This window comes from Plecotus auritus (genome assembly GCF_963455305.1).
Source record: "Plecotus auritus genome assembly, chromosome: 1".
Lineage (NCBI taxonomy): Eukaryota > Metazoa > Chordata > Mammalia > Chiroptera > Vespertilionidae > Plecotus > Plecotus auritus.
In genome coordinates, this window is record NC_137770.1 from 220,654,161 (window position 1) to 220,666,902 (window position 12,742).

The window sequence follows — 12,742 nt, forward strand, 5'->3', positions numbered from 1 at the left end:
ACTCTAGAAGCAGACACACCTAAATTTTAATGATCACTTGTGATCTGAAGGTATTTAAACATTTCTTAACATCACTAAGCCTTTCTTTTCTTCAGGTACAAAATTTGCAGTGGGAGAGATGATAATAGGATTATCATTCAAGTTAGCCTTTACTGTCATTGTCATTGTGGTTGATATTAAAAACTCTCCTCAGTTATTCAGGAAAAAGGGACAAAAAAGCAATCACACAAGAAAGCCATTGCTTACTTTAAATTCCAAGAGCCTGATTTAAGTTGCAAACTTCTCTATCCCTCCACTGTCTGAAGTGGAGTGAACAGACCAGGGAAAAATACCTCATGACTTTGAACAAGGAAGCTTGAAGAGTAAACACTTACCTTGTCTATTACAAATAAAATGCAAAACAATAGGGGTAGATTTTAATGTTCATTGGATCCTTCTCCCATCCAGACCTCTGATGAAATTTCTAATGATCAGGAAATGACCAAAAAGGGATGAAGATGACTTCCAAAGGAAAAGGAAGAGAAGATAAAGATCTAAATTCATTGATTCCATAATTAAATGCTAAAATATCAAAACTAACTGGTTGCCTTCCCAATATCCATGATCCCTCTTCTCATCTAAGAAAAACCTCACTTTTTTCAACATATCAAGACCACAATTCCCAGCCTACTTTGCAACTAAAAGTGAACAATACAATGCAAATGGCAGTTGGGTGGAAATTCTGAAAGAGTGCTTTTCTTTCTCATTCCTTTCCTGCCAGGAATGCAGGCATGAGGTCAAGAGTCTCAGCCACTATCCTGAACCATCAGGAGACCTTGAAGATAGAAGGCATGTGCTAAGAATGGCAGAGTTGTAAAAGAGAAAGTGGTCCTGGGTGATGCCATGCAACTTTAAACCTCTCTGGAGCATCTTCTTGTACTGTATTTTTAATGTGTGTGTGTGTGTGTGTGTGTTGGGGGGGCGGGGATGGGGAGGGAGGGAGAGGGTCGGGGGTAAAACCCCTGGTTTTTCATGCTTTGGCGTTTGTTTGTTTAGGAATTTTTTGTGGAAAAGGATCACTGTTATTCTAAAAATAACTGCTACAGACATCCAGCCAGTTTCACTTTATTTTGTTACTAGAGTCACGGTGCACATAATTTGTGCACTGGGGGTGTCCCTCAGCCTGGCCTGCCTCTCTTGCAATCTGGGACCCCTCAGGGAATGTCCGACTGCCAGTTTAGGCCCAGTCCTAACTGCTCGCCTGCCTGCCTGATTGCCCCTAACTGCTTGCCTGACTGCCTGATCACCCCTAAACACTTTGCCTGCCTCCCTGATTTCCCCTAACCACTTGCTTGCCTGCCTGATTGCTCCTAACCACTCTGTCTGCCTGCCTGATCACCCCTAACTGCTCACCTGCCTGCCTGCTGATCGTCCCTAACCACTTGCCTGCCTGCCTGATCACCTCTAACCACTTGCCTGCCTGCCTCATCGCCATTAACCACCTCTGCCTCAGCCCCCGTCACCGGGGCTTGGTCTGGAAGGACGTCTGGAATGACATCTGGAAGGTCATTCAGCTGTCCGGTCTAATTAGCATATTACACTTTTATTATTATAGATACTGCCCAGAGGTAGACTAACTGATGATTCATTTCAGTAAACAATGATTTTTAGAGGCTTGTTTTCACGAATTTGAACTTTAGGTAGCAATGAACTATGATGTCTGAGTGGCAAGAAATACATGAAGTAAGATCTATGGTTTCTTAAACTTATTATCATGACAGCTTTACTAAGCTGTGTAGGAAAGGGGAATCCAAGCAGAGCCTGGTGGACCCCCTGAGTTGAGTAAACAGGCCTGAGAGAAGGTTTGCAAGTGGTCCCTAGACACGTGTTAAGTGTCTGTAAGTCTGTAAACTAGCTACACTTAGTAAGGATTCCTGCATTCTTAATGGAATAAACAGTACTTCAATTCTAGACATAGTATTATCAAATGGTCACACCTCAATATCAGCTAGTTTAAGGGACCTACTTAAAACATCAGGCCTTCTAACCTTCTCTCTCTTACCAAAGTCCCCACGTAGTTTCATTTGATTTGTTTTCTAGCTCAGTTCCAGTGTGTGTTTTGTGGATTTCCACTGAAACGTTTAATGGTTGGTCCAGAATCAAAAACTAACCTATTTCTTACTGCAATTTCTAAGATTTCTTTCTAAACTATTGGAACATAATCTTGTGTAAAGAAGATTTTCTGGTGCCAAAAAAATAGGACAACTGCCCATGTTGACCTTGCTCCCACCGGCTATGTCCTACCCACCCGCCCAAACCCCCCCAAACCCTACTCCCAAGCAATGGAGCATCCTAGGGCAGTATAAATTTGTTTTCTAAAGTAATTTCTTCCCCTTGATGATTGCATTGTTTTTATCTTTAGTTTTTATCTGGCTGGGAAAGAGAGTCCTCAGGAGAAAAGAACTCGGCATCTTTGTTAATTCTTTTGTTCCTGCCCATTGAACTCTGTTGTCTTCTCTTCAAAGAAGGTAACTGAATTCCTTTGGTGTCACCCACCTGGGTTGGGTAGCTATGATGACAGGAAAAAAGGGAGCTGCAAAATGTTCTCATTCTCTCCGCAACCCATCTCATTGTCATACAGTCTGCCTCCAGGTGCCTCTGTCTCTGTCTAACTCAGTCTCTGGCTCCTTCTGTCACTCTATTTCTCTTCCTCCCTCCTATAGAAAGTTGTATTATGCAGATGATTCACACATCTTAATTTTTCTCACTCATCTAAAACTAAACCAAATGGTTTCATGTGACTGAAACATCACAGCTATAAGGAAATTACCAACATCGGCTTCATTTTCTCCCTAAAAAATTATGTTTCTCCACATGTCAAAACCCAGCAGAGGGCATCCTTCCATCTCAGATGTGTGAATACTGCAGCAAAAAGGCTCCGCAATGCCAGCAATGTCTTCCATTGACAACTGTGCACTGTGATTCAAGTAAAGAGGCTCTTGTGGGAGGAAGGGAATTTGTTATATAAGTTATTCTAGAGTGTCTACCTCCCTTTTGAATTATAGATTTAGAAATAATTCTCCTTTTGTGAGGGAAAAAACAATCTCTGTCTCTGGCCTCTCTCCAAGTTTGGAGCATTAAGCTTCAAATTTCAGAATCAACATGTGAGATCCTCCCTTCTCTAGGCTTCTAAGTGTGAAAATAAAGTGATGGCAGAGCAAAAGCGCCCCACCTCCTGTGTGGCACTCTTTTTCTATTCCCCAAATTACAAGACAAAAGCAGAAAAGGTGCCCAGCCTGTTAGATCGTCTCAGAGGCAGGAAGAGGAGAAGCATGGGCCACAGCAGTGTGACAGACGTGGCCGACCTTATACCTGTGTAAGCAGGCAGCCACCCACTAAGTTTCATTATGCAGTTTCACAGAAACTTACGTTCCACAATGAGAAATATCCTACATTGTCAGAAGAGTTTTTCCTGGGTTAAAAGGCAAATGCCCACAGCCTTTATCAGTGAGTTGCTCCCTGGTGTAGGTGAGTTTATCAGATTATTTCCTAAAGGAAGAATGTCTTCAGGAGAGAAGGAAAGATTTTGAGGAGCTGAGAGAGCATCATTGACACATCCATTCAACATCTGTTTTTGAGACTTTGTGCCAAGCCCTGTCGTTGGTGCTAAGAAGGCATCAGAAACCAGTTAAAGATCCTCTCCTTGAGGTCATGTACCAAAGAGCAAGGTTCTAAGGAGTTGGACAGACCTAACCTTGAGTCTGGCCCTGCCATTTACCAGCTACGTATGACTTGGTACAAAGGATTTAATGTTCTCTTTTGCAAAACAGAAATAATAACTGTTAATATTTATTGAAAATATAACTTTGTTCCAGGCACAGGAACTAAATATATATATATATATATATATATATATATATATATATCATAATATCTCCACAATTAACCAATGAGAGTAGTTCTATTATCATTCTCATCTTATAAATGAGGAATTTGAGGCACAAAGTGATTTACAAATTGCCCAGAATGACATGGAAGTCTCGGAGCAGGACTTTGAAACAAGGCTGGCTGATTCCGGGGCCTCTTAACCAATATGCCAGAGCATTGATTTCCAAGGCTGTGGGGAGGACTGGATCAGAAGGCACGTGTAACATCAACAGCACAGTTTGGCATTATTCTTAGTATTATTGTTATGATATATCATGATTATCACCACCATTGTTACAGCTTTTGAGACCTAAGGGTCTATATTGAAATAGCAAACATGAGGCTCAATACTTCAAATCAAAATTCCTCTGCTTGGGAATGCAGTCTGTCCCCAGCTCTGAAACTCAGGTGGCATAATGTCATAGCTATTGAGTCATGGCTTCCTGCATTTATCTTTCCTTAAGATGACAGGCTGCCTCGAATAACTATGGCTCCAGTCAGGAGATCAAAACACAGGTTCCCTATAAGAATATGACAAGAATATGAGATTCCTAGTAACAAAACATAAGTATTTTCTGCTCTGGTTTTGTTTGTTGTTGTTTTTCTAAACTCCCCTGAAAGTTGAAGGTTAAGACCAGATGCAAAACAAAACCTAAATCCAAGTATTTGTCTGTCTTTTGACAGTCCCTCTTTGTTCTCTGCGAGGTCCTGTAGTCAAACCCCCCCACCCCCATCTCTTTGCTCCCAGTCTTTCCAAAGTGCGCTCTCTAGAGCCCTCTCCTGGCCTTCTCACAGATTAAGCAAGTCCATAGATCAATGGGAGTTATTATGCTAACAGTATTACTCAAAGAGAAATGAAGCAGACATGCTTTCTTGTTGTTCTGGGAGTTCTCTCTGCTTGTTGTAAGCCTGAATTTGTGTCTCACGCTGCTGCATTACCAAAATCAAGAATAATTTTAAACAAACAGATAAAATTCTGGCTCCAGGCCCCATTTATTATTGATTTCATTTCAGGACTGTCATCTTAAGTTCATTAGGTAGGAAACTGAGTGCTGGGTAATGAATGGGGTATAAGAGAATTCACAAATATATATATATCTTACAAATAATCCATTTTTCTTGCCTCTACCAAAAAAATAGTTTTTAATAACTCATGTTGAGCTTCATAACACAAAACTCAAGTCAACTGAACATTTAAAACAAATGTATCCTAGTTAAAAAGGCAATTTCATGCTGATTTTATCTCACCGTGCTTCTGCAGGGATGAACTCTGTTGAACACATACTAGTACAATTGTTTGGGACAGTTTGATTCCCTTTGGTTTGAACTTGAAAAATAGCAAGTGTCCTAGTGATTATGTTGCAAGTGACCTTGTCATAGGCTTACAGATCTCTATCAATACTGGTTGGGTGGGATAAAAATAAGATTTTCCTTACCCCAAGATAATGGCCATCGATGAACACGACAGGGAGGGAGGGAGCTTCGGAAACCCGTCGGCAGCGCTCATCTAACTCTTTTCCATAGTCACCATTCAGAGCTATGTTTTTCTCTTCAAATTTTACTCGATGGTTTTGGAAGATCTTTCTAACCAGTTCACATCTTTCAAAGGTTGTCCGTACCACCCGAAGGCACGTGGTATAAATCACCACACGGTCAAATTCTAACTCCGTTGATGGTTGCTAAGGGGAAAACATTGTAGTGTAAATGTTTGCATTTACTTTCTTACGTTTTATTTTAAGACAATTAATTTTAAGACAATTAAGTGTTAGCAAGTGTCTTATATATTAAGAGCATGCAATACAAGTTGAATAAATGCTGTATTTGTCAATTCTCAGACATAACTTTTTAAGTTAAAACATCTGTAATTGAGATGGAGATAGCAATCAACATAATTTAAATGACATAATTTAATTGACAGTATTTTTGCTGTTCTCAGTGGCATATCGAATGATGGCATATCTTAAAACTGATGATGTCTTACTTGGCATACCATGGTGAAATAAGGACTGGTTGAATTATTTTTCTCATGTTCTGTAGACATTGTTAAATTACTATATCTGCCTCTTAAACCCAAAGTAAAATATGGAACAAAATAGGTTAGCATTTAACCATTTGAAAATTCTTTTACTAATCAATTTACCAAATTTCATAGTCCTTTGCTCCATAATTTCCTGGGAATAACAAGACCTATGTCATAAGATTTTTCTGAGGCTTAACTAGCTCAACACATGGGCATGAGATCTGTTGAGTAACAGGTCCCAGTGTGCGGTGAGAAGGCTCTGACACGAGGAATGAAAGGCTGAGTAACTCAGGGGGAGTGCATAGAAATCAACAGCCAAATGGGGAGTAGGTCAAAGCCAGGCCTGACAAGGAAACAAAGAAACAGGTACACTGCACCCAGCCAGGGTGGCTCGGTTGGTTGAGCTTTGTCCCATGTACTAGTAGGTGGCTGCTTCGATTCTCATTCAGGGCACATGGCTGGAGTGTGGGCTTGATCCCCAGTGGGGAGCTTTCAGGAGGCAGCCAATCAATGTTTCTCTCCCATCCTCTCTCTGAAATCATATTTAAAAAAAAACAAACAAACAGGTACACTGCAATGGAGGCAAATAACTCTCACAACAAAGGAGAAGTCTCCTTCTGTGAGAATTGTTTTTTCAACAGATCCTGCTACATCAGAAATCAGAGACTGTATTCCTGGGAAACGCTGCCCAGCATTGCTCAGACCATACCAGGTCGGTCCTGACATCGTCAGGAAAGACCTGTTTTCTCCTTATCACAGTGCTACTTGCAGGAGACTGAACAGAGTATGGCTGTACCATGAGACAAGGGACATGGGAGTCTTCAGGGCTCCAATTGTTGAAACACAACCACACAATTTGTAAACCCAGGTGAAGTCCAAACGCTGAATGGAAAATGCTCCAGCCAGCTAAACACCAGAATCAGAAGGTAGAATACAAAGCTCCACCACTTTGGGTTCAAAGAAATCAGAACACTCTGCTGGATACATATGTACAGATAGTTCTAAAAAGATCCAAAGTCATGACGATGGCAACGTAATGTTCTCCCCCTCACCGAAAGAGAGGACATCTTTCTTTCCTGGTGACCAAGTTTATTAAAGATGAAATGCTGGGTACCAATTCCAGCATGTAATAATTAAAAGAGTTTCACCAAAAGGTTGGTGAAGCTTGGGCGGCTCAACAAGGGGGAGCCACATATGTAGTTTACCTGTTGGAAACGGCTAAAGGGCACTTCCCCCAAACCTGAATAGGATTGTTAACTGCCAGACAACTCAGGGCATTTTACTGCTTCCTGTTGGCCAAACACCTGAACAGCTGTAGGCTATTCCCAAACTGACAATGCTTCTGTACCCTTTGATACCTTACCCTTTGAAGTGTATATCTCCACCTTGCCTTGGGACAAATTGTGTTATAATAAAAGCACGGGGTCCTAGACAAGGAAGGAGTCTTTAGCTCCTTCAGCTGAAGATCCTCTGACCCCCAATGCCTTTCAAAATTATCTTTTGTCCTTGGACTCCTTCTTGAATCTACGCACATCCCCTTTCTCCAGAATGCTGAACCCTCCCTTTCTCCAGAATGCTGAACCCTCTGTAAGGCTGGGACAAGAACCCCGGCATTATGGCACCGGGACACCAACAATGAAAGAATAATTTCTTTCCTCAATAGAGTTTAGAGGCTCCATTGAAAACCCAGAGAATTGGAGTGGACAAGCAGGTGTCATAAATTCTCAGACAGGTCAGGACTAAAAGAGATAGTAGTGAGAGGCAAGGAGAGAGTCACATGAAAGAGAAAAATGTTACTCTGCTTCAGGCAAGCTTCAGGCTTGCAGGCATGTTATTCACTATTGTCAGACATGATTATTTTAAATATGTGCTTGAAACATGGATTTTTATAGTAAATGTTCTTCTTTCTAAATTTTAGCACCTCATTAAAACTTGAGCCCATGTAGACACATATATCTGAAGGCTGAATTTGGCCTAAACACTGCTAACATCTTAACACTGGGGTCGAAACAGCATCTGATATACCTGGACTCTGCCACTGGTCATCTGTGTGTCTTTTAGAAGCTAATGAACTAATAAGTCTTAGGTGATGTTTTTTTGTGTGTTTTTTTAATCTGTACAATGTTATAATAGCGACAGCTACCTAACAGTCAGCTGAGAAGATAAAGTCAGCAAGAATATGAAAACAATTAGTATGGGGCTTGAAATATAGTACTGTGCTAAGTGCAAAAATGCTATTAGACATTGTGAAATCTTTAAGATTAAAACCACACAAAAAAATAAGTTAATGGAAAAATCAGGGTAATAAATGAGAAGACAAGGAGATTGCCACTATGCTTTAGATGATCAAGCCCTGATCTTCAAAGACAGCAACCAAAGCCCCATGAACCCATTGCTCCTGTTCACATTCACCATTATGAGCCAGCCTGGAACGAGGGAACTCGCTGTAAATGCTGCAGCTTTTAGGAGAGCACTAAAGTTCGCTTTTTCCTGTTGTTATTGGAGTAATTATGCATTGTTCTTCTGGCTGCAAAGGCTGCATTTAACTGCGTATGATCTTCCCAAAATGTTCCACTTTTCTTCAATAGCTACATGTATTTTTAAAGATATTTGATCAGAAATGCATTTGCCCCATGTGTAGAAGTGGGAAAGTTTGAGATTGGACCTCTCTGCTGCCACATTAACCAACTCACATAGGATGCTCTCTACGCACACATTAAACAACAGGTACCACCCTCCTGTGTGTCTCTGGGAGTCTTGCATTTAAAAACTAGTAATGAGATACACCTGTATCAGGTGGCCACGTTGGATGCTATCTAGTGCAAAGGATAACAAAAATATCCCTTTATCTGTTGTTGAGGATGAGCTCTGTCTGGAATGAGTGGATCTCCTAGAGTGATAGTAGATATTAGAATAAACGGGAAGCTTTTACAAATCCCCAAAGCCCACACCAAGCACATGCCAATTAAGTCATGATCTCCAGGGTTGGGACCGCAGAGTGGAGAATTTTTTTAAAGCTCCTGAGGTAATTCTAATGGGAAACCACATTCTAGAGCTAGTTAGTTACCAGTGGAAATACAGAATCATAGTCTGCACCCACATCTACTGAATCTGAATCTGCATTTTAACAAGTTTTCTGGAAACTTAGATCCACGTGACATTTTGAGGAGCTCCAGTGTAATCACCTAGACCAGTGGTCAGCAAACTGTGGCTCGCGAGCCACATGCGGCTCTTTGGCCCCTTGAGTGTGGCTCTTCCACAAAATACCATGGCCTGGGCGAGTCTATTTTGAAGAAGTGGCATTAGAAGAAGTTTAAGTTTAAAAAATTTGGCTCTCAAAAGAAATTTCAATCGTTGTACTGTTGATATTTGGCTCTGTTGACAAATGAGTTTGCCGACCACTAACCTAGGCAGTTTGACTTGGCAGAGAATCAGGGATTATATCCCTTTAAAATAACTGCTAGTCATTCTTTCAGTTATTAGAGCAATTCATTTGCCAAACATGGTGCTGGGCACTAGATACATAATGGTGACGAAAGAATATAATTCCCTAACAACATAGAACTAAAGTAATAAAAAAGAAACCCCTAAGTTACATAAACAAATATAAAATAACAAACTGTTAAATGTTGTTAAGAAAATGCACGCAATGTTAGGAGATGCTACTGCAGGAGTGCCTTCTCTTATCTTACAGGCTGAGAAAGTGTCTCCTGATATTTGGATACTGATTGGAAGTATAAGAAGGATTTGACAGAGAAATTACCGAGGTAGAGAGCATGGGGGAAAGTATTATATGTGAGTGCAAAGATCTTGACTGGGAGGCAGATGGCATGTTGAGACTCTGAAATAAGGTATTTTGCTGAAACAGAGAGAATTATAACAGTACTCAATGATTCTGGACTGGTGCGCAGGATCAATATCATGTTGTACTTTATAGCCACTGTAAGGACGTAGGGCCTGACATCTAAGAGCAATGAGAAGCCCCTGAGGCTTTTAAGGAGGGTGGGAGGGACTTACATTTTAAAAAGGGAAGTGAAGCAAGACCAGTGTGGAGAGCTGCACAGGACATGCGCTGCGCAAACCTCGGGAGTGCCATTGGTAGCAGAGGCTAAATGAGCTATGCCTTCAAGGTTGTATAGTCCACAGCTTGAGCACGATACAATGCATAGTCTCATTCCCAATTCCCTTGGTCTTGGAACTGAGATTGAATACAGGGTAAATTCAGGGTAAGAGATATGGGTACCCATTAGAATAGGCTATTAAGTAAAATGTTCTAAAATCATCTTATTGCACAACTTTTGGTATGACTTGGAAGGAGATCTTCAAGGTAAAGGTAGGCTGAATGATTTCTCAAGGTCTTTTCCAGTTTTATAATATGAATTTTCAATGATACTGTCTTTGGTCATAAAAAAAAAAAAAAATCCTCTCCTACATTTGTTTCATTTTCTTTCCTTCAACAGACTTGTAAAGCATCTGCCTGATTCTAAAAATAGCGTCTCAGTGGTTAGCTGTCCCTCTTCTCCCTTGCTGAGGGTTACCATGGGAATAGCGTAATGAAGGAGGAAGCGTCTGAGACAGCAGGATTTGTAGCCTGCTTGTTCCGAGAGCCGACCTAGATGCTAATAAAAGCAGGCTATTTCTTCCTTTCCATTGATTAAAAAGATGAATCCTGGTGCCCGCTAGGCACTGGAAATATCAGGGGCATCACTGTTGTGTGATTGGCTAACCACTATTGCTGTATAAGTGAAACTAGTACAAAACAATATTGAATACAAACTGTAATTTAAAAATTTTAAATACAAAATTTATTTTATAAATATGAATCTTTTTCTTCTTTTTTTATTGTTTAAAGTATTACAAATAGTAGTATATATGTCTCCTTTATTTTCCAATTGACCTTCCCCAGCCTCCCTACCTCCCCTGATTATGAATCTTAGTGGTGCCCTGAAGCCTCGCAACAATCCACAGCAAATTTAGACATGTGGGCAGGGGTTGGGCACACTGCTGGGAACGAGACCCAGAGGTTCCTAAACAGCCAGCGTATGTCCTCAGCCTGCACTTTGTTCAGCACCAGTCACTGTGAAAGAGTAAGCTCTTTAGTCACCTAGTCATCTTGGGACAATTCTGGAGCCCCACACCCACTGGAACTGCCACTGGAACCCAGGACAAGGATTAGACCCCAGCCCTCCTGTCAGAGGGTGAACTCCTCAGCTGCAGCCAATCCAATGGGTCATTTCAACTTGACCCTTGCCTGTCCAACCTGGCCATGTTTGACAAGGCCTCCTGGTCTTGTCTCAGTATGCCCCCAAACCACTGAGAAGCTAGTGGCCTCCAGGCAACTTCAGGAATTCAGGTCTTAAACGAAAACTAAAAGTAACAGTTTTTGTCAGTCTGTTCCATGTTTCCATGCCTCTGGTTCTATTTTATTCGTCAGTTTGTTTTGTTCATTAGATTCCTTGTTCATTTGTTTTGATTTTTAGATTCAGTTGTTGATAAATATGTATTTATTCCCATGAACAGACTGACGAATCTCAGAGGGAAGGGGGTGGGGGGGGTGGGAAGAGATTAACCAAAGATCTTACATGTATATATGCATTACCTGTGGACACAGACAATAGGGTGGTGAAGGCCTGGGGCAGAGCGGGAACCAAGTGGAGGGGGCGGGAAGAGGGGGACATCTGTAATACTCTCAACAGTAAAGATTTTTCAAAAAACATAAGCCCCCCCACCCCCATAAAGTAACATTTTAAAAATGTCAGTGGCGGACATAATGCTCTACATCCATTTAATCCTCACAATAGCTTCCATGGTGTTACTGTCATTATTTATAGATCTGGAAACCTAAGCTCAGAGGAGATCAGTGTCCTAGACCAGGCGACAGAGTTAAAATGCATCCAAGTTAGAAGACTGGACCCAGATGCACATTCTTCCAAGTCTGTGTGCTTCCCACTGAGCACATCGAACCAGGGAGCCACTGTTGTTATGCCGGCCCCTCCCCTGGATATAAAGTTGTTGCCAAACCAGAGGCAGCTATTGATCCAACTCATTGCCTGGGAGCTATTGCCCTCGATCGGAGGAGGTTTGCCTGTTTACTAACTTATGCTCCCCACATTGAACAGTAAGGGACATCACAGAGGGAACATTTTAAACTACTTTTTTTCTGTCTAAACAAATTCCTTTGAGATGGGCAAAGTGTAGAGATCTTGTCTCCTCTAGCTGAAGGCAAAGAGGCGAAGTGATTAGCTCAGGGTCAGCATGCCAGAAGACAAATTGGGACTAGGTCCAGATTTCTTGATTATCAGGAAATGGGCCAACCTGGCTTCAGAAACTCATTTTCAATAACAGCCACATGCTTATAAAGGGAAGGAATTTTTACAAATCTCTCTCTCTCTCTCTCTCTCTCTCTCTCTCTCTCTCTCTCTCCATGCGACTCTGTGAGCCCCTGTAGCTAGCTATATGTGTATTATGGAATGCTTCCTAACACTGAATTAAAATAAGTAAACCCCTGCTCACCTTGCTCTCAAATCACCTCTTGAAGTCTCATTCTTGCTCTTAACTAATGTGATTTCAAAACCCACTTGATCCACACCAGGTACCTCTCTTAGCCTATTTCCTGGATCTGTTTCCATTCCATCAATTATTCCCTATTCAGCCCTGAAGGTGAAAAGTGATCTATGCCATATCCCCTCACCACACTTTGACCACAAAAAACCTTGGGAACTTCTTTCTGTCCCTCTGTAAGGCACAGAATATAAAAATAAGTATAATAGCTATTATTTATTGTATGACTCCTGCATATTTATGTGCTGTTCTAGG

At 41.3% G+C, this 12,742-nt stretch overlaps 1 protein-coding gene across 1 annotated transcript in view; it reads right to left on the reverse strand.

Moving 5' to 3' along the window:
* Positions 1–12,742, reverse strand: part of GRXCR1 (glutaredoxin and cysteine rich domain containing 1) — a gene marked incomplete at both ends in the record, with an annotated part of 92,695 nt that overhangs the window by 43,878 nt on the left and 36,075 nt on the right. The window contains one exon of the mRNA XM_080678872.1: positions 5,343–5,585. Within this exon, the coding sequence (XP_080534998.1) occupies positions 5,343–5,585 (243 nt within the window). The remainder of the gene's footprint in view (positions 1–5,342; positions 5,586–12,742) is intronic.